Below are 22,083 nucleotides of genomic sequence, written 5' to 3'. Positions count from 1 at the left end.
CTCCCTAGGGGAGAGAGGTGGAGGCCATCCCTTCCCAGCAGCTTGCTGCCTCTCTCGCCGAAGAGCGGGCTGTGGTCATGAAAGCCAAAGCCTTCCTGTCGACACCAGCGCTGCAGTCTTTGGTTGACCACATAGATCCTCCTGTCCCTTCTCAGCCCATAGCCTGAGACTGGGAGGATCGACGAGAACACTACCTGTGCCCCCAGACCCTATTTGCCAGCTCCGAGTCCAGGTCCATCTCCCTGCTGCAGTGAGCAGGGACTGCCTGAATCATCAAAGCTCTCTGAATCTTTTCTAAAGATTCGGAGAGCTTTGAAACGATTTGGACCTCTTGCCTGGTCCCCTGATTTGATTCAGATTTGGAGATTCAGCCACCGATTCGGGCTGAATCTCTTCCAATTCGAGTCACCACTCGAAGCTTCACACAGCCCTACTGTGTACTAACCTTAGCAAACGAAATGCTCACTCCTCACTCAGCAATCTCCAGGCCAGAGCTGTGGAAGTGTTTCCCTTCCTTTCTCATTAATGATCATGCTGAGCTCAGCCTCTCACTGGGGTCCTTTTTCCAGGACCGGGCATTTCCAGTTATGCTGATGACCCCACTAAGGCTGGAACCAGTCTGAAGGTGTGTCTGGACAAAGCCATGACAGTCATCCCTGCAAAGCAACAGAAAGAGACACCCACCTACCTTGGAGCTACAGCGGGTATGCGGCTGCTGAGGTAGGCCTGGCATTACTATGGAGCGTGGCAGCTCTGCAAGGGGATGGATGTTTTCCCCACAGTGCACAAGACCTGCTCTCTGATGACTGCAGCAAGTGCAAAGCAGCTGGCACTATCTTCTGGGAAGGCTGAACTAATAGTGGCACAGGGGCTGATCCTCCAATTCATGATAATTCCTTCCTAGCTCAGCTCTTCATCCCTTCTGACTCAATAATTCAAGGGCCTGCGGTTTTCTGGGTGGAGCCTTTTGGGTTAGAACCTCAGCCCCTGAGCCATGTTGTGTGGCATCAGTACAAACTTTCCATAAGAGCTGAAGTTCCCTCTGTAGTGTGGACAAAATCCCTCCCTCTGCACAGATGTTTGCTGTGCACCTTTCTTCCAACCCAGTGCTGCACAGTATGGCTGGGCCTCAGGGGATTTCTTTCAGGATCAATCTACTCAGGAACTTGCTTGGCTCTTCTTACCAGGGTAGCTAAGGGATAAGGGGCAAGGTAAGTTGATGCCACTGAAATCTGCAGCGTAAGAAACGGAAACTTATAAGTGTTGACCCCCTTCCTATTCCAGCTCATTGTGGTTGGTGCATTTTTGGAGCAGTGATCCCTCCTCTCATCCCTGTTCTCTTGCAGTTGCAGGGAAAATTCCTGTGTTCAAGATTTTTTACCATACCCTGCCCTGGGGTGGGTTTAGACAAGGAATGCTCAACCCCAGTGTCTGTGTGTGCTGTGCTGTGTCCCTCAGGCTCCAAGTGGAATCTTTTTCCTTCTCTTTTTAGGGAGCAGAACAGCACAAAAGCTGACCAGGTCTTGGCAGAGGTCTCCAAGGCCATTCAAGAGTATTCTGTGGACTTCCGTGGAGCTCGGGTCCTCACTGGGAATGATGAAGGCTCCTTTGGCTGGATCACAGTCAACTACCTGCTACAGACACTTATCAAGGTCAGTGGTGTGGGCAGGAGGTAGGAGGGAAGTAAGGACTTTGCCTGATGGGGTGGGGAAATGTCTCTGATGAGGTCTCATCGTGAAGGCTCATGCTGATATGCTTCCATCTTGGCTCTAGCTGGGGATTCTCATGGCAAATGGTGAATCCAGGGCAAAAGAAGCTGGCGATTTAAGTCCTTCCCAGCCCTGGAGGCCCTGACAAGGGAAGTTGGCACTTCACCTTCACAGGGATCCTTCAAATTGTAAATGCATTTGCATCTCTTGGACCTGCAACCCCAGGAGGCCAGGCCTTGGCAGAGAGGGACAAAGTTCAGTGGACTGGAGGTGCATCAACTCCCTTGAGTGATAGTGGTGTCCTCACAGCCCTTCTAGTTCCATGGCCCAGAGCAAGTCATTGATCACTCTTTGCCCTGTTGTGTACTGCTTTACAAGCAACCGCACATGCAGGCTTTAAGGCAGCAGCACCTGTAAAATGAATTCAGTGAGCTCCTATGTGCCACACTGGCACTGCTTTTGGATCCATGTGCCATTGATGACTAAATTCCTTGTGTGGGCACAGTTTTCCTTCACAGGGGAGTGGATACACTTGCCGGCAGCTGACACTGTGGGAGCACTAGACCTTGGAGGGGCTTCCACCCAGATTGCCTTTTTTCCTGGAAGAACCATTGAGGACAACAGCACCCAGGCCCTCTTCAAGCTCTATGGGTCCAACTACTCAATTTACACCCACAGCTACCTCTGCTATGGACAAAACCAGGTCTTAAAGAAGCTGATTGCATCCCTAAGAGAGGTATCTGTCTCCATCTCCACAGTCCCTTGGAATAACCTGGTACTTCATATAACTGTAGCTGTACTAACAGTCATATAGTTGGCCTTTCTGGGACAGGAACACATTAGCCCTGTGACTACAGGAATGAAACAGGCTGAGATAAAAGGCAGTATCTTAAAATAGGAACACTGATTTTAGGGAGCCACCCTGGACTGGGTTGCCAGAAGTGGTGGGTATCTGGAGCTCCCACTTGCTGTTCTGGAGCATTTGTACACATGCATGCACCACAGTGCTTTTGAACTAAAACACATCGAAGGGGTTTTGGTTCAAAAGCGCACCATCACCATTTTATGCACACTGATGCGCATTTCACCATTTATACAAATGTATGCAATGCAGCGCTGGGTGCGTCAGCGCTCGTGCTCCTCAGACTTGATTAGTTGAGTCTGCTCTGATTCACTGGATTTCAAGTGCATTGGAGCAGACAAAGGTACATGTCTCCTGTATGCTGAGCATCTGGCATAGTCTGCCCTTAGCTGCACACCCAGATCTGTGGCTCTGAGTATTTGGTCTGAGAGGACTCCTGGAGGAATCTGGCTGAGGTGGGATCTGCGCCCCCATGTGCTCTAGGTAACCCCAATGCTCCCTTTGCTCTATGTAGGGAGGAAAGTATGCACAGTGTGAAGTTCTATCCCAGCTGGAGAAGATGGCTCCACATAGCTCTGGCTTTACCCTCTGCTTCCTCCTTTATGGGACCTCTTGGTCTAAGTGCATTGGCTTGTAGGTGCATATGAGACAACACAGAGCTGCTCCAGACTTGTACACTTATAACAGGATCCTTTCCCCTCTAGGACAACGTCACTTCTATCTCCCATCCGTGCTACCCCAAGGGATACCAGATGAACATCACCACGGCTAGCCTGTATGACAGTCCCTGCATCCCAGCACCATCTACATCTGCCCAGAACAAGACCCTCACAGTCGTAGGGATGGGAATGCCAGCTAAGTGCAGGAGTGCCATCCAGCAGCTCTTTAACTTCACTGCATGCAGGCCCAACAAGACATGTGGATTCAATGGGGTTTACCAGCCACCAGAGCGTGGGCAGTTCTACGTAAGAGCGTGTTCTTTTCTTTCTGGCTCTTGCCGCACTCCAGGGATGCTCTGAAGGATGTTGCTTGAGAAAATTCCTGTTTATGCTGCTGGGAGCCAAGCCCTGCTCCAACCACAGACCAAATTGTCACTGGATGCATCTACAAGACACTTATTGCACATTAGCCTAATAACACTGCACAGTAGCGTGTCACAGCAAAAACTGTGCTAATAGCCTACTGCACAGTGTTATTAGTCTAATGCGCAGTAAGCGTCACTAGATAACTGTGCTGGTGCTACTGTGCAGTAACTTTAGGTACTGCGCATTTAGCTAGTACTTTATTAAGGAGGTATTAAACTAAATGCACAGTATCTAAGGCACATTAACAAATGTATAGATGCGCCCAGTGTTGCTTATGTCTGTTCTATACTGGAAAGCTGCATACTCTAGTGTGCTTGAGGGTATGGGAAAAATGAGCAAATTACAAATTAAAAAGGATGAAGCTTCACTGCGTGCCAGCTGCTCTCCTTAAGTGGAATCTAAAATGCAAGAAGTTATCCTCTGTCTTAGAGAGCTAAGCTACTCTGGGTTCGGTTCTACTTACCATGTGGTAAGAAACTGCACGCGGGCATGAGCGTAGGGCAGCGTGTGTGTGGCATTCTAACTTGCTGCAATTTGTTTGTTCATCTCTTCCCTCAGCTGAAAATATTAAATTGAATCAATTGAAGCAGTGCCAGCATCTGCATTCATGCTCTTTAAACCAGCCTGTTCAGTCGCTTATATAAGTTGGCTGAAGCTAAACCCAAACAAACTGCTCTTAGAGTGTAATGAGAGCCTTCATTCAGGCACTGGCACCCATTTAAATAAATTGGCTTAAATTCTCCCCTTAAGTTAGACCCATGCAGCTTTCCTGTGTAGGCAAGGCTTTGCAGAAGAGGCTGTTCACAGCCCTGCCCACCCAGGAAGCATTTGAATGTACAGATGTTGTAGGGGATTTTTTCCAATGCACTTGAGTTATCACCTGCTGCCCCTCTTAGCCTATCTCAGCACCCCTCATGTACATTTTCACAGTCTGGTATTACTTGTGTGGCTGACACCAAAGGGACGAAAGAGTAGACTCTTCCCCACAATATGAACTCGGTTGCCAGCTGTGAAAATGGAAGCATTAACCCATCCCACATCCCAGACTTTCCACCCCAGGGATAACCTATCTGATATCCTCGACTTCCCCATGCAGATATTAATGCAGGCTTTTCAGGGCCAGCAATCTCTCTCAGGGTACAGTATTTTGCCATGGTGTCTCAGACCATGCCCATCTCCCCAGGATATTCATGCTCTCCTTACTAAACCCACACACCAAGCTTCTTGGAGCTCTCTCCTCCAATGCTAGTACAGCACAAGAGACTATCCAGGAGTTAAGCCCATGTATTTCTCCTCTTGCCCATCCCCAGACACATCTGATCATACTTCCAGGTTGCCTCTGAGACTGGCAGAAGCTGCTGTCCCTCAGCTATCTCATGAATGTAACTTCATTTCTATCTCCAGGTGTCTCAACACAGAATTTGCTGAAAGAATTGGAGAAATGACAGGACTTCTTGGGCTTGGCCCTTAGCGCTCAGGATAGTCACAGACTGATTCCCAAGGGTGATGTTGCTTCCAGCTTCTCTCCCTGCCCATCCTTGAGGATCAAACTGAGTCTATCAGAAGGCTTGCCTTGGTGGGGCTTCTGCTTCCCGCCCTGGGTAGTGACCCAGCAGGTGTGTTAGCTGACCACCTAGGAATGTCCCAGCAGCAGTGTCCACATCTCTAGCCTTCCATCTAGCACTGATCATGGATGCTGCTTTTACTTGTATCACAGGGAGTGGGAGAGACCCAGTTCATCCTGCCCCCAACCTAGCAAACAGGCATCGCTTGATGTTGCTGCCTTTTTGCTATTACAAGATGAGAGCTGGTTTATGAAGCCACAGATAAAACAGTGGATGTAGAGATGCTATGGCTGAGCCCATTGGCTAGCTGGGAGCTGGCTGCTTTGCTAACCTTGCTGCTTTTGTTTGTTTTATATACCCCAAGGCCTTTTCTGGATATTACTCAGTCTTCCACTTCCTGAACCTGACAAGTGGGCAGCCCCTGAGCACTGTCAACACCACCATCTGGGACTTCTGCTACAAGAACTGGAAGGAGGTAAGACCCTTGTAAACAGCATCCAAGTGCTGCTTGGGAAGTACCTGCATCTGGCAGCTGGAGGGGAAGCTGAAGACTGTGTGAGGACCATGAGCAGGGTGGGAGCCTTCTCCCACTGGGATAATGTCTCCCACACCATCTGGGTGATGGAGGAGAAGACAAGTACAAGTCACCTTGGGTTGGGAAGAAAATTGGAGAGAAACCTGCAGACTTTTGGGCTCTCTGTCCTGCTGGGATCTCCTACCCGCTAGCTCTGGGTGCTCCACCTCCAACAGACCCATTGCTTGTCAGTGGTCTGGAGCTGGGGTGACTCCTATGGGGAGCTGAAGCAGTGGCTGTGTCTATACAAGATGCTGACTGCACAGTTGTTACTGCTCAGTCATTTAGTACTTGCATACCCAAGTACCAAATGACTGCACCGTATCCGGCGTTACAGCTGAGTAGCATCCTCACACGGCTTCCCGTGACACTGACTGTACAGAAGCTCATTATTTCTGTGCAGTAGTGTTGCATCACGATTCATGCCCTGCAACACTCCTGCACAGTACTAACGAACTACTGTGCAGTAGTAACAAGATACTGGATAGTAAGCATCTCATGTAAATGTGGCCAGTGAAGGGTAAACGTGCCATAAAAGGGGGCTCTCCTGGAGAAGCCTTTTAGCTTGGTGCTCCCTCACACACCAAAGCCAGCAAAGTCTTTGTGGTGAATCCCTGAGGGTCTCAGCTTGCCCTCCCCACCATCCTCAGCCTTCTCTCCTACCAGACAGGTCACTGACCAGTTAATTTACAGGGTAGACAAGTAAAGGTCAGTGGGCTGTGGTGACCGCTGGAGGCACAGAGCATTCAAGGCATGGAAGCTAATCCTAGGGCTGCTGGAGTCAATGGGATTTTTAGGTCCCAGCCTGAAGCTAGGCCTGATGGGCAGTTACTGAAATATGTCACCACGTACAGCACTTCCAGTTTGAAGCTCAGATGGCAGTGCTCTGGGCAGTGTCATTGGGAGCCTCCCTAGGATGAAGCCCTTGGTGAGGTCCATCAAGTAGTGTCTTCCTGCCGGGGTGACATTCTGCACTGATAATGCCCCCTGTTTCTGTGGCATCTCTAGCTGCAAGAGGAGTTCCCTGGGCAGGACAGGACCTACTTACGGAACTACTGCGCGGCTGGCTTCTATATCCTCACGATCCTGATGCAAGGCTACAAGTTTGACAACCAGACATGGCAGAACATCCACTTCCGCCAGCAGGTACGACCTCTCCCCATGCATTTGGCAAAGGGTCTGGCTATGACCCTCTGAGCCAGGTCTGCCCTTACCCTGCCCACCGCCATGGCCACTGCAAGTTTCAGGTAGAAATCTGCCTGAAAAACACTCGGGTAAGAGAAGGTGCAAATAAAAGAATAGTGCAATCTCTCTCTCTTCCCTACCAACCTATTTCCATCTGATAGAGTGAGAAGCATGGAGGTTCACATCACTCCAAACTTGTTTACATACCACCCATCAGCCCTAGCACCATAACACAATGAATCTGAGTGAGCTGCCCTAGATCACTGCTGCCATCTCATAGCAGGCTAGAGATACTGCACAGTCCAAATGGAGTCCAGTCCATCTGCAGAATTGGTCCCTGCAGTGCAGCAGCCAGATCAGCCTATTCCGCAATTACATTCACAGTAAAAGTGAGGCTGAAGCAGTGAAATATATGAGGCCAGGCTAATCGAGACCACATGGATCTAGACTAAGGGCTCTGCAGACCTTTCACCGAGTACAGCAGAAAGCACAAACAAGATGGGGGGGCAGACTCAAGCTAGCTCACTGTCACACTCATGCTTCCAAGGTTTCCCTTCCTAACAGTGGGGACCCACAAATGCCTTTTATTTGTGAACAGTGAGTATATATTCTAGTGAGCAATTCCACAGTGAGGGGAGCACGGGCTGTGGTAGTTGAACTGAAGAACATGCAGGACCCTGACAACGTAAAACCAAACATTCTCTGTATTAATATCAAACACCAAATAAGGATCTAACTCTCTTTCACCTTTGCCCAAGGTCCTAATGCCCAGGAACAGCCCCTTGCCAGCTTTAACACCTCTCTACATTCCCTGTCTTCCTAGGTGGCTAACACGGACGTGGGCTGGAGCTTGGGCTACATGCTGAATCTCACCAACATGATCCCTGCAGAGGTTCCCAGTAAAGCTAAAGGGCAGAAGTTTGTCTTCTGGATAATCACCATGCTCATTGTTGGCCTCCTGTTGGCTCTGGTCCTGTGGTCTATTGTGGCTCTAACCTACCAGCGGCAATTTGCCAATTATGAGACTATTCTGTAGCCACTGGACACCTTGCTCACTGAGCTTCCCTCAGCGCTGTTCCTGGAACCTGAGAGAGCCCTAAATTTTGGAGACACTTGTGGCCATGTCAGTGGGCTCTGGGAGGTGCCCAGGGGCTGCTGGTGGCAGGGCCTGAGGAAACAGCACTTCTGTAGAATGGTAGCTGTGAATCTGTCAAATAAAGGGCCCATTGGCAAACTGTAATCCAAGTATCAGGTTTTAGTAAAACCTCCCCAAACACATGTACTGCATCCTCTTTCTTTCCCCTTCATGCTGGTCAGCAAAGGCTCCTGGCTAAAGAAGTTCCAACTAGTAGCAGTTGCCACGGTCTCTTCTACTTGCCGGATGCAATCCCAGGTAGCAAAAGCTGTCCGTGTCAGGAGGTAGAAGTTAGTTTGTCGTGGGGCTTGGCGTGTCTGGGAGGGTAGAGAGTATAGGAGGTAAGGGAGTGGGTGGAGAATCTGAAGGTGTTGAGGTGAGGCCAGGGATTGGAGGGGTAGCCTGAGGAATAAGGAAAAGAGGGATATACGAGGGAAACTGTGGCCCTGCTGCCTTTTGGGGTAGAGGGGCAAGCTGCACCTGGAGAGAGACCAGTCACCAGTGGCACTACTGAGCTGGGGCTGGTGCAGCTGGAGTGGGTGGCTGTGAGCAAAGAGCCTAGGGGAGACCCTAAGCAGAGGGCCAGAGGGAATCTCCTCCTGTACTAGTATCGTTGCCCTGCAGAGGCTCTGCGAGGGCTGGCCTGTGTGTTCTACACTGCTGGGCTACAGGGGCAGCTGCAGCATGGGGACTCCCATGTATCTAACTCTTTCAGAGGCAAGCACCTTCCCCATCTGGCCTCTGCTCAGATGATGGTGATGGTACACGGCAGTGCTGGTTACCAACACACCATTCATTCCAGACCTCCATGTGGGATATGATTGCAAAGGTCAAGGCCCACTCTGCCTCCTAACATAGTCAGGGGCAGCATCTCCTCATGCTGGTGAACCCCTGAAACAGACCTCCCCTATCCTCACCCACCTCCATGGCCACTGCAAACTTCCTATGGAAACCTGCCTGATCAGCACTGGCAGCCAGCACACATTGCATCCCAGCAGAGGGATCACATGGAAACCCAACCTGGCAGGTGAGCCTGTGGAGACCAGGTCTTTGCATAGTGACCATGTTTTTTGTGCCTTGGCTTTGCTGGTGAGACACAGGTGTCAGGCAGCTCTGTGCTCAGAGCATAAGCAGCTGTGCATACATCCAGCAACAGAAACTAAGGTACCTAACAGCATTTGACTAGGAGGAGCTTGTTCACCAAGGAAGGACAGGTCCCCACAGAGCTAGGTGGTGTGGCTTTTGAATGTCTAATTGTTGGATTTAGTCTACTAAATTGGCATTTAGATGCATAAGTGCCCCTTGAGAATTTGGCCCTTGCTGACTGCAGAAAGCACATCCTGTTGTAGTTTCAAAGCTGCTACTCCACAGATGGGAAATGAAGCCAGAACCCATTGCTCTGTTTGTACACACAGTGACCCCAATGCTGCTTGTGGGCTGTTAAAAAGCATCTGCAGGTGCTCACTTCATGCATGCCTTTCCCTTGGACAGGAAGTTTGTTCCACCTTGAGAATCAGATCGAACTCTGCCTCTGGCCCTTTTCATATCACCTGCATGAGCTCTTCTGAAAAGAGTGGTGTTAGGGGTGAGTACTAGTTTGTCCACTCTCTGCTGCTTTTAGAGAGGTTGTGGGGAGGGTCTTCCTGTAGTCCCACTAAGAAGTCCAAAGTACCCAGTAAAATGTACCCAACATTGTACCCTTCATCCCTTGCCCATCAACCCATCTACCCAACTCACCATTTACTTTTTGATGAAGTTGCTGTGTACTTGAATCATCTTAGGTTCCCTTTAACAATATTAGGAACTGGGGCTTGGTTTTGTTTCAAATACTGGCAGCACTGAGCTGTGTGCAGTAGGGTTAGGACGTCACAGGAGCCCTTCACAGCACAGGCTTCCTTTAGGCTTTCAGTGTGCTTTATCCAAAGCTACTTTACTCCCCACTTACTTTGACCATGGTGCTAGAATTCGGTGGGCCTTTGCAAGGGCTAGCACTGAGTGCACTGTTTCTTAGCCACCTTTTTATTAGCTCCTAGCAGCCAGAAACTGAGCAAATCTGGAGCTGCTTGTGTTGTGCCATATAGGCGTCATGTGTGGCTAAGGCCAGGCGTGAGTGCGGGGATTTCAAAGAAACCGGGTAGGCAAATAACTGACCTAAACCACTACTGCACACACAAACAATCTCCACAATATAATGGCAGCCACTACTTGTATATGAAAGCAAAGAGTGCAGTGAATCCAGAATAAGCTGGCACTAGAATTTTCAGCATATCACTGATGAGGACAAGGCCACTCACTCCTTTCCTGTGCACTGAAATTAATATAGTCAGTTTCTTAGTCCACAAAATGCAATTTAATCTCCCAACCTCCACCTACAAACATACCAGTTCACACAAATACTCTTTATACTTGACCATCCACTGGACCAGTATCTACTTGGCATGAAAGGATTCCCCAAAGTTCGGCCAAGATCCATCAGCAACATGAAGTGTGACTGGCATAAAGATAAGACTTCTTCCAAAGGGGTGCAGTGAAAAAGCCAGTGCTGCCATTTAAAAGATTCAGCAAATCAAATACAACGCAGACAGCAATAGAGATTCAATGCATATAGCAGTGTTTCCACTATGGCAGGCCCACAAAGGAAGCCTCATTACTTTTGCTGTGGATCCCTGGGATTGGACATCTGTAGGGGATTTTGTGGCCAGTGTCCCCAAGACTGCCATCATTTGGAAGCCACCTCTCTCAAGGAGGCTCTGAGAAAGTTTTCTCAACCATCTGCTTGGTGCTTTTTCAGCACATGGCAGCTCAATGACCTGCCCAGAATCCCTCTGGGAACCCATTCTTTGGCCCAGCAAGGATCTCTGAACATAAGTAATTTCTCCTTGCCCCCTCCTTGGTCTTATTTTTAGCTTGTTTTTTTGGTAATGCAGACAAAAGGCCTCTGGGCATGGGACAGCATTCTCATAGATCGCTTCCTTTGCTCCAGATGATTTCCACATTACAGATGTGAGAGACAGTCTCACAGGATATGGCATTTACACCTAGGCCAGATCAGCTCCACTTCAGCTTGCCTTATGAAGGTTTGCTTTCCCTTGTGTTTCATATTTCCATGTAGTTTGTAGCATTTGTCATTTACCTGTAGAGCAAACTTCATATTGTACAGAAGCTCATGGGATGGACTCTCAGTGGAGCTTTAAGATCCGTTTGGTTCAGGTGTTATTGGGTTCATAATGGTCTTTTCTTTTGCAGCCTGGTTTGCTATTTTTCCTTTTTGTGTTTCCCTGTAACATTTACTTCTATAATAAAATAGGAATAAGTGCAAAGTCTTTGCACTTTCTCCAGAGAAATCCAAGTGCATCTTCTCATTGGCAGAATTTGTACAGCCCTATTGATAGGTTTGTTGAGTAGGAGACAAATCAGTGAAAGTGAAAGTCCAGAGTGGGAGACAGCAATGAGAAGCAGTCACAGGTAGAAAAGAAATATGATGACATTTACCACTGCACATAGAGTTAGAATGAGAATTACATTCCACTTGAGCCCGGATTTGATTTAATCGTGTATAAACTGTGTGCTGGGGTGAATATCTCACACAGGGACCATAAAAAGGTTCCTCTTCAGGTACATACCCATGAACAACTATCCCATTTGAAATACACAAAGCATAATCATAACATCAGAAAGAAGGGCTAGAAGGGACCTCCAGAGGTCCTGTAGTCCAGTGCTTCTCAACCTGTGGGTCATGACCCAAAAGTGGTGGCAAGAATATAAAGGGTCACAAACAAACTTTAAGAATGGCTCAACAACCTTGAAAAAGGGCTTCTCCTTTAAAGGAGAAAAATGTGGGAAACGGTGGCATTTCCCTTGTAGTCTATCAGAGTTCCAGCCTGCAAAGGGCGGCTTGGGGCCCTGCCTGCCCCACACACCTGAAGCGGTGGCCATTGGGTTGGGAGTGAGGGGCACTGTGTCGGGACTGGCCATTGATGTTTACAAATGGGTCCTGGTACAAAAAAGATTGAGAACCACAGATCTAGTCCAACCTCCTGCCTGAGGCAAGATCACCCCTATCCAAACCATCCTATACAAACCCATAAATTAATCTCTTAGTAAAACTATACAGTCAACTGTGACACAACATAAGACATAACACCTTAATTTGCCACAGGTAGAGCAGGGGGACCAGAGCAGCCAATGTCCTGCTTCTATAAAAGGTTGTTAACATATGCTCAAGAGAACCCAGGCAGAGGGCCATGCTCCCCACTGCAGAAGAAGGCAAAAACCGCCACAGTCCATACCAATCTGACCACAAAGTAAATTTCCTTCCTGATCACAAATACAGCAATCAGTCTGTCCCTGAATGGAGGGACCAGCAGGAGCATTGGCACATCCCAGTCAAAATCCCAAGCCTTGGCTGCAGCCAACCAGTGTCTCTGAGGACATCTAAAAAACATCCTGACACACGTAGCAGAAAAAGGGGGATTGTGGGGGGGCGGGAAGCAACCAGCAAAGCCCACTGTCTGCTCTGTCTTTACTAGAGAAAAGGTGCAAGGCTCAGAACACCTTTACCTCCTGGAGGCCCTGAAGGCATCTTTGCTCTGCCTGTTAGTCCTGGTGGAGCCCAGCATGGGACTGTGGTTACTCTCATAAATTATTTTAAGAGGGAACAAGGCATTAATAAGATTATACACAGCCAGGTGCTCCTTCAAGGATGGGCTGTTGGAGTCACCCATGAGCAGATATAGGATTTTGAAAAACGGGGTGCAGATACTTTGGCACATCATCACATATAACAACACATATTTTTCTCCAGTGGAAAAGAAACTAGAAGCTCTACCAATATGGCCAAGGGTTAGCATTATATTATTCAGTTTAAGATCAAAACAAAAACAAATATAATTCTTGGAATGCGCACCAATTTGCTAGAGTATATATACAATCTTAAAAAACAACATACTAGGCAAAAATGGTCAAAGGATATTGTATCATTAGTCCTGTAGTCGTCATAGTAAAATCTAAATCGTTTATTCAGAGCCATAAAACAAAATCTAGTCTTCTTGAGTGTCTTGACAATGCCTCCAATACTTCACTGTCAATCATTTCTATACGTAAATTAATATTATCATACCTGAGTTAAGGTTTTTAGCTAGAGCTAAAAACAGCCTGCAGAGCTGTAAAATAAAAGAGAGACATTTACCAGGAATAGCTAAAAGCAAGCAAAATTACAGAACAAAGGATAGCTTGAAGAGATAAACATCAAGACCATTACAATGGAGAGAGGGTTGTTAATGCCTGGGAATGGAGAGAGATTAACAGGAATTAGGGAGATGATTAGGGTGAATCACTGTACCCTCCCTGGATCCACTCCTGAAGTCATCTCTACTCCTGACAGCCCAGAGTCCTTCCTTGTGGGGTAAGAGGGGTACAAATAAGTACCTAGAGCAATGGTTCTCAATTGGGGAGCCATAGGACACCTTCAGGGGTGCTACAGCATGGGTCTCACTGTTGTGGCAGCCAGATGGACCTGCCCTGCATGCTTTGTGCACAGCCAGATTGGAAAGGACTGTGGTGGGAGCTGGTACTCCCATCTGCATTAGGATTGTCTGATAAACCTAAAGCAGGCAGGAGTACCTGGTCTTGCTGAAGTCTTTCTCGAGCTGGTGGTGCATAAGGCACGTGGCACATCCACCTGGCAGTGGTGGCAGCAGCACCCCGGTTGAGAACCACGGAGATAAACTGAGGTAACACAATGGTGGTTCTCAGCTGCGGTGCTACCAAATTTGCAAAAGTTATGGAGGGTGCCCTGACTCTAAAAGGTTGAGAACCATTGATCTACAGCCAGAGGCCCTCTTTAAGGGCAGTACTGGAATATAACTGCAGGAGAATGCTGAGGCTTTGGCTCCCCTTAGTGGTTATCTGACACAGGACACCTGTGAGTCAGCTATTGGTTGCAGAACTGAAAGTTATTTTGGTGCCTCAGGGCAGGCAGACTTCTAATTGGACTTTCAGAAGCACTCAGACAATTAAGCCGTGGTGCAATTGCCGAGAATTAAGAACACAGATGCTTCTGAAAGATCTCTCCAAGTGTATGGTGCCTAAACACCCTTAAAACACGTGTCCATGGTTTTTTGGCTCAAGGTAGAGGCTCACACTTTGCGTGCTGCTGGCTGAGGTGAGGCTCATTCACTTCAGTTGTTGCAACCTGCAAGTTGTCCGTGCTTGAGGGCCCTATTGGTTAGTGATCAGCGGTCCTCAAACTTCCTATTAATTGATTCAGGTCTCAGATTAACTGACACAGTCTTAGGTGCTGGAGTCTTCGCTGTACCTTCCTGCTAAATGGCTCCTATGAACAGAAGAAAATGGCCAGGGCAACGATGCAAATTGCCAAAGTTAGGATGATGAAGAAGATGGCAGCAATCCAGGTGTCCTGACTGTGTCCTTTCACCTGTTCCATGGTCTCCGCAGGGATCATGTTGGTGAGGTTCAGCATGTAGCCTAGGGTCCAGCCGATGTCTGTGTTCGCAGCCTGCCCAGGAAAAGAACATCCCAGCATTGATGCTGGCTCTAACAGTGCCACTAAGTGGAGAGCAACTAGTGTCCTCCGCTCTCATGGGGAGGAGATGACCTCATAGTTAATAACCTGTTCAATGCACCTAGGCCTAAAAAATTAGAAGTGTGAGACTGAAAGGTGAACAAGGAAGAAAGTGCTGCCATACGTCCATACCCTTTCTGCACCACACCAGAACCCAGATTATGGTAGTAAAATCCCTTCACTATACTTGGCTCCCAGTTCTCTCACAGGCCACGGTGGACAGAGCAGTTCAGAGTCATTATCTTGTCATTAGTAAGAATGAAAATGAATGTGCAGCACATTATACACCTTATCCTTAGAGGTGAGAGAGCCATCAGCCAAGCGGACTCCCAGGGTATGTCTACAGTGCATCAGGAGATGTGATTAAACCATGTGTCAATACACTTGAACTTGGTTTTACCTAGCTAGCATGGGTAACTGCAGTGAACAAACAGCAGCACAGGCTTCACCATGGGCTAGCTGCCTGGATAAGTACCCAGGCTCGTCTTGCTAAATTCCTTGCCACTATGTCATAGATTCATAGATGTTAGGGTCGGAAGGGACCTCAATAGATCATCGAGTCCGACCCCCTGCATAGGCAGGAAAGAGGGCTGGGTCTAGATGACCCCAGCTAGATGCCTATCTAACCTCCTCTTGAAACCATGTCTTCACCACATGGTTACTCATCCTCGCTAGGGTTGTGCTACCTTGGGTTTGCCCACTAGGGCTGTGTGAAGCTTTGGGTGGCGATTCAATTTGAAGAAGATTTGGCTTGATTCTGTGGCTGAATCTCTGAATCTGAATCGAATCAGGGGACCAATTTAAAGGTCTGGATCAATTCAAAGCTCTCTGAATCTTCGGCAAAGATTTGGAGATGCCCCCACCCGCCCCAGCTCAGTACTTTAAAAAAAAAAGCCCCAGTGCTAAGTGGGTGCTGCTGGGCAGGGGGTGATCCCCGCTGCCCCATGCTGCCTGGGGAGCTCTGCACGAGCCCCCTTGACCTGCCTCCCCCGCTCCCCCGGCCCTGCCAAGGCTGCCCTGCCTGCCGGGACTCCAGCCCTTTAAGAAAAACAATGTGAAGAAAAGCCCCGGGAATCTCTGCTCCTGGTGCAGCCCCAGGGCTTCGGGGGTTTGCCCCTGCCAGCAGGAGAGATGCGGTTTCTTCAGGGGGGGGGTTCTTAAAGGGCTGGAGCTGGTCCATGTGGGGCACCCATGAAGGGGCTGGAGGAGTGGGGGAGGGGAGGTTTGGGGGCTCATGCAGAGCCCCCCACGCAGCATGGGGCAGCAGGGATTGCCCCCTGCTTGGCAGCACCTGCTGAGCCGGGGCTTTTTTTCCCCCCCAAGTGCCAGGAGCTGAGGCAGGCAGGGCAGTCATTGCTGGACTGGGAGAAGGGGAGGGGATGGGCCTGGCCTGGCTGATTCAGAGATTCGGCTGCCAAATCTCTGAATCAGATTTGGCCAAATCAAATCAGGACAGTGATTCGAATCGCCGAATCAGATCACTGTCCCCCGAATCAGCTGAATCCGAAGCAAATACTAGCCGCTTCGCACAGGCCTATTGCCTACCTGTGCTGCAGTCACACCTCCAGTTGCAGTGGGGTCATGCCCTGTTGCAGCTGGTGACACTATAAAGCAGATGACTTTTTCTTCAAGCACTGTCTGTCAACCCAAAATTTGTCCTCGGATTCTCTCCTTACCTTCATCTGGAACATAATATTTTTCCAGTTGGTTTCACTGAATTTATAGGCATCCAGCAAGAGCACAAGGATGTAGTTGGCATTACCACAGTAATCCCGCAGCCAGTTTTCTCTCTCTTTGGGGTAACTTGATAACAGCTGGGATTAAAAAAAAAACCCAACAGGTGAGAAAAAGGGGGAAGTGATTTCCAGCAGGGCAAGAATTTATCTCCAAGCTTTCAACAAGAAAGCAGCCTGTGTGTGCTCGGGGAACTCCCTGCTAATCTGCTGTGTGGTTGAAGGGATAACTTTGCTGTTTCCAAGCCACAGATGTACCTGCTTGCTTATGGACTAGACAGGTATTCTTATGCACCCCTCAGGTCAGTTAGGGGCAGCTTCCCCCCCTCCAGTATCAGGTGTTTACAACATGAGCAGGGGGAGGGACGTGACCAAAAATGATGGTGCCCTCTGTCCCCTTAGTGGCAGCACAGAGCAGAGGTCACACACCATCTGGCACTGACATTGGGTCTACTACTTACAGCATCAGTTCAAGTAGTCCCAGCCTGCCTGGCACTGTGAGGACCCCCTGCCCCACCATCCTGGAACTCTTTGCTTTACAAAGTCTCCACAAAAGGTCCCCTGGCAGGAGGAGCCACCCCTATGTGTCCATCTGTGTCCTGTATCCCATCCCAGGGCACGTACATATGTCCAGTTTCTTGCACAGAACTCCTGGATGGTATTGGTGACAGTGGCCAGGGACTGCCCGCTGGTCAGGTTGAGGAAGCTGAAGGTGTAGTAAAAGGCAGAGAATGCCTGAAAAGCAAGACATTTGAAAAGTCACAGGGAGCCTGAGCACTCTGCAGTGGGCAGTAATACAGATACAGACAGCAGAACCAGGTAGGGCAAGTGGCAGCCTCCATGCCAGTTGGCATAAGTCTCAGTCAGTTAAGACTGGCATCACCGCAAGCCCCAGTGCTGGGTTGACATTGCAGGTTGGCAGGGAGCAAGGGGGTTGAGTGGACAAAGTACTGGCCTTGAAGCTGGGTTCTCAGCTTGGCTCTCACTGATCCCATACGTGATCTCATGGAATGTGTCCCCTCTCCATTCCCCTATTCCAAGGGGGAGCATGCGGCATGGAGCACACATGATAATGTCAAGTGCTTTGCCATATATACTCTCTGTAAATGCCAAGTAGGATCCTTCTTGTGGAGAAGGGGAGATGCTTTCAAAGAACAAAGGTTAGGTCTGGTGAAAATCTTCCATTCACACTGCTTTTAATAGAAAATGTACTTTCCAGTTAAACAATTTTTTTTCTCTAAAAGGTGTATGGTTTTCAGGGAAAACTTTGAAAAGCCTCTGTCCAAAAGCCATACATCAGAAATGTTGATTCAGACACTTGCTGTAGACCTCATGGGACCTTCCATTTGGGGACCTTCTGCCCAGTTCTCATCTGTGGGGAGGGCAGCCTAACCCATGAGATTCCTAGGTGCAGAGCCATTACCAAGCAAAAAGAGGCACCACCATGCATCATGGGACAGCTCAGGAGAATGGGACGTGAAGCATCCAAACAGCAGCTGACAGGAGCCACTGTGATAGCTCAGGAGGACACAACATAATTTTGAACCGAGACAAAATGAAACACAGTGCACTCCACTTATGTGTACAGCAGATCAGTACGTACACTAACTACTTAACTGCATAATACAATGCCAGCCCCAATTCTTCACCTGTTGCTTGTATTATAACAAATACTGGTTAAGCGCATTATATCTTTCAGCCTCTTTGTCTGTCCCATCAAGTTTAACCAAAGAACAATTAGTGCCAGAAACACTGAAGGGGAAGCAGCTGTCAAAGGGCTGGGGTTAGAAGCAAATGTAGGGAGACAGCAGCTCTGACATGTCCCATCATTTTAAAGGCTCCTAATAACAACCCTGAAATTTACTATTAGCATCCTTAAGGATGAGAGGCTCTAGGCATTTGAGGGCTGCTCATAACACAGGACTACCAGTGCTATGTGCTTAATGGGCGTTGCTTACATTAAGTCTGGGAAGGCACATGTCCCAGGTCAGCATCAGTTTTTGTCAGCCTTGCCGCTATGCACTTAAGTGGAGTGGACTGTGATTCAACTTGTCTGCACCCATGGGGACAAAACAGTTTATTTTCATCAGCAAATCCAACTGGGGGGATGAGGATGTTTTCAAATAGTTGAACATTTCCATGGCGAAATGTCTCTCCACATTTTCCGACATGCACTGACACCAGCCTTCTGAGTTCTGCTTTGCTGCAAATGTTCAGTTCTCTGTTTTGACAAAGAGGAAGCTGCTCTCTTTTTGTTCTGAGGCAGCAGTCAGCCTCAAATTCCTACACTTCACTCTGGTATCACAAGCACACTGCTGTTTGGAAATGAAAGGACTAATCTGGGTCAACCACACCTGCACTCTGGTCTTAGCTCATGCCTCTCCCCTCTGCAAGACAGAGGGTGGGAGGATGGAGGGAGGCATACATGGTCCTTGTAAGAGGCACAGTTGGTCATACTGAGCAGAACACGGTTTAGAGCCTGGCTAGGAGAGGTGAAAGGATTCAACTTACAAAGAACTGCCCATTGACTGGAGGCTGGTAGACGCCATTGAAGCCGCAGGTTTGACCCTGGCCACATGCAGAGAAGTTGAAGATCTGCCTGACAACCCTGAGGCACTCTGTGGCATTGCCTGTGCCAAACAGTGTCACATTCCGTGGGGCTTCGGGTGGAAATGACTCATGGGCAGCTGTACAAGGACTGACATGGAAGGAAGCTGTTGAAATGGTTGTCTCATAGCCTTTCGGGTAGCAGGGGTGACTCGCATTCTTGGCACTTGTATCCTAGGAAAGGTAAAATCATGTGATTCACAGGGTGAAACCTCATTCCCACCCCCCTGCCCTCATTAATTCCAACAGGACATCACAGCCAATAGAAACTGGACAAACTGGGAACCAGTAAGGTTGGCAGGCTGCTGGTCTAGCTGCAGCCTGCAAGTTCAGCCTTTTCTTATCATGGAACTGTCCTGTCATCAGTACTTCACTTTAGCTTAATCAGGCTTAGATGTGTCTGCACATGCACAGCCCTTCTCTCCCCCTAATGCACTATCCCAATGTGAATCACTGCCCTGCATGCACTCTGAGATATGCAGGAGAAGAGTCAGCCGCTACTTAGGGCTAGAGGGACCTGCCAGCCAGCCGGGACCAAGCAAGCCACTGCTGCCAGCAGCTTCTCCCATATACAAACACAGATCAATGGGGAGGAGGTTTTGCACATAAGTCCTCTGGGCATAGGCCTCACTAACTCCTTAGAAAGCAGGCAGCTGAATGGTAGGGATTGCTCAAATCCCTGTAGCCTCAATGCCCTGGGTTGAATCTCCCCCACCCTCTCCCCTAGCTCAAGATCTCCGGAGTATATGAAGCCCTGGTTAGGGAGACTGTCTTCTCCTTGTACTGTTTAGCACTAGTTCAGTCCTTCCTCTTCTACCTCCTGGTTCCTGTCTTGAGTATGGCTCTGCCAGTATTCTTCTCTTCCCCTGATTCAAGGCCCTGCTCCTCTTCTCTTCCTGATACTCATTACAGGGTCTGGTTTCTACAAGATCCTGTTCCTCATACCCAGTGGAGCCTGCTGCACCCATTCAGAAACTTCTGATGTCTTTCTTTAAAACCTCCTTGCTGTCTCACTTCCGTGTAGCAAAAATTCAACCCTATGATTAGAACCAGAGTTGAGTCCACCACAACAATATCCCCCTCACCTTGATTAGTTTCTGCACCACCTGCTTCAGAGCCTCGTTCTGCCCATAGCAGAGGTAGCTGTGTGTGTAGATGGTGTAGCTAAACCCGTAGAGGCTGAACTTGTAGGCTTTTGTTGCGTCAGTAATTGAGTCACTGGGGATAAAGCTGATTTGGGCTGATGCTCCTCCAAGGTCCAGAGCACCCAGGATCTTGGCTGAGTGTGGGTGGATCCAGTCACGTTGTTTGGGTGAGTACTGCCAGGACAACATGTGAAACCCATGGTGAGACAACTTCAGTCTTCAGCTACTTTTTGTGGGGGAAGGAAGCAGCAGCCCCTTTCTGAGGGACCAGTCCAGAACCATGTAATGAACTGCTACAGGAACTAAAAACCCCAACAAACCCCGGCGTTTCAGAAGTAACGCACACTCCTTTGACTTATTTTCTCTGGCAAAAGCACACTGAACATAGGTTATCCATAATTTATGCAAACAGAACCAAATACCTCACTGGAAGAAAACAAACTTGCTCACACAAGGGCAAGGATGAGAGAAAAAACAAACTACACGTAATAGATGTTAGTCATATTACTTAATGCATGACTGCAAGCTGTTCAGATTCTTCAGTGATGAGGCTGTAAAAGAACCTGGGTAAAGCCAAGTGAATTAAATCAAATGGAGCAGAACAGGAAGGGTTAACTTCCTGGCAAAGGCTAAAATAAAGGCTCTAAAAGGCTCCAAAATAACTCTCTGAGAAGGTTTTGAAACAGAATATGATCTGGGGTATACCCATGAGAGTGCCTTAATTTCCTCTTATTTAATAGCAAAATGTAATGTTTCCCTTCCTGTTCATCTTTAATGATATCTTTGTTTATGCCTATATCACATGATACTGTTTCTTGGCTGATTGGTGTCATCGGGTGGCAATGGATAGACTGGTCATGGGCTTTTTCTAAACCAGTAGCATCTTCTGATGGTGACGTTACATTGCACTACAATAAGGCAAACTGGCTGCATTGGGGGTTGGGACTCTATTGGGATAAGAAAGAGGCCACTAGTCAAAATACATACCAGGACTGAAATGAGTCTGCAAACCGTTACTATCTGATCTCTAAGATGAATACTATAGGAAGAGTGGGAAAAGGATAAAGGCTGGCCATTTCTGAAGACCATCCATCCAGAGCCTTTTATCAGAACTAAATTAACTTAGAGATGTAAGAAACCAAACTTTACAGTAGCAAAAAAGAGGCAGGATTTTCCCTCACTCCAAAGGCCCACCTTGATGAAGGAGTCCAGCAGGTAGTTGACAGTGATCCAGCCATAGGCTCCCTCTTCTTCTCCTGTAATGATTCGAGCCCCTCGGAAATTCACAGGGTACTGTTGCATGGTCTTAGCAACTTCATTCAAGACTTGATCTGCAGCTAATTTGTTCTTTTGCCTGAGAAGGGTACAGAAGGAAAGAGTCACACATGCCAGAGAGTCAGTCAGTAGCTCCTAAGAAATGCAAGGTGTTCTGCTTTGTGCAGTTTCATGAGCGTCATGTTTCTGCAGTTTACATTCCACACTTTGGGAACAGAGCACTTTTACATATTTTTCCTCCTGAACTCCAGCCGCCCCTCTGTCCAGATCTGGAAACCCAGCAAATCACCCAGCAGCAGTTCCTAGAGGAGGCGAGTCTAAGTAAACCTATGTACACAGATTTAGATAACTTTTATGAGTTCCCTTGTCAAGCTACAGCTGGGGTCAAATGTTCATGGGCATAATATCTACAATGGCGGATGAGATTTTCAGAACCGTTCAGCCTCCCTTAGGCCCCCAGTGTGCTGAGATCTATTGCAACTCTGGTGACTTGCTTAGGTCAGCATATGAGCAAAGCACTCCGGCCTTAGCCCTACTATAACATACCATTTGTAGCATGAAAGGCATTTCTTTGTCCCTGGGGCCCAGTGTTAATACCTCAGTAGCCTCATGCCTGCTGTAGCTC

At 48.3% G+C, this 22,083-nt stretch overlaps 2 protein-coding genes across 4 annotated transcripts in view; one reads left to right on the top strand and one right to left on the bottom strand.

The window, feature by feature from the left end:
• ENTPD8 (ectonucleoside triphosphate diphosphohydrolase 8) overlaps window positions 1–8,220 on the top strand; it is a 19,781-nt gene extending 11,561 nt beyond the window's left edge. For 2 of the 3 annotated variants that reach the window (XM_006022679.3, XM_006022676.3), the window contains 7 exons: window positions 570–720; window positions 1,493–1,652; window positions 2,215–2,445; window positions 3,276–3,536; window positions 5,586–5,696; window positions 6,804–6,941; window positions 7,804–8,220. In XM_006022679.3, coding sequence (XP_006022741.1) covers window positions 570–720; window positions 1,493–1,652; window positions 2,215–2,445; window positions 3,276–3,536; window positions 5,586–5,696; window positions 6,804–6,941; window positions 7,804–8,016 — 1,265 coding nt within the window. In that variant the 3' untranslated portion in view covers window positions 8,017–8,220. The remainder of the gene's footprint in view (window positions 1–569; window positions 721–1,492; window positions 1,653–2,214; window positions 2,446–3,275; window positions 3,537–5,585; window positions 5,697–6,803; window positions 6,942–7,803) is intronic. The other variant, XM_025203064.1, reaches the window with a different exon arrangement.
• A 4,719-nt stretch (window positions 8,221–12,939) lies between these two features.
• LOC102380815 (ectonucleoside triphosphate diphosphohydrolase 8-like) overlaps window positions 12,940–22,083 on the bottom strand; it is a 49,407-nt gene continuing 40,263 nt past the window's right edge. Inside the window, exons 4-10 of the mRNA XM_025203034.1 lie at window positions 22,056–22,083; window positions 21,378–21,537; window positions 20,124–20,357; window positions 18,943–19,212; window positions 17,056–17,166; window positions 16,375–16,512; window positions 12,940–14,632 (exon numbers count right to left, since the gene is read on the bottom strand). The exon at window positions 22,056–22,083 is cut by the window's right edge and continues 120 nt beyond it. Coding sequence (XP_025058819.1) covers window positions 14,450–14,632; window positions 16,375–16,512; window positions 17,056–17,166; window positions 18,943–19,212; window positions 20,124–20,357; window positions 21,378–21,537; window positions 22,056–22,083 — 1,124 coding nt within the window. The 3' untranslated portion in view covers window positions 12,940–14,449. The remainder of the gene's footprint in view (window positions 14,633–16,374; window positions 16,513–17,055; window positions 17,167–18,942; window positions 19,213–20,123; window positions 20,358–21,377; window positions 21,538–22,055) is intronic.

Source organism: Alligator sinensis, unplaced genomic scaffold, assembly GCF_000455745.1.
Source record: "Alligator sinensis unplaced genomic scaffold, ASM45574v1 scaffold235_1, whole genome shotgun sequence".
NCBI classification, from domain to species: Eukaryota; Metazoa; Chordata; order Crocodylia; family Alligatoridae; genus Alligator; species Alligator sinensis.
This window is presented reverse-complemented; position numbering and strand designations above follow the sequence as displayed.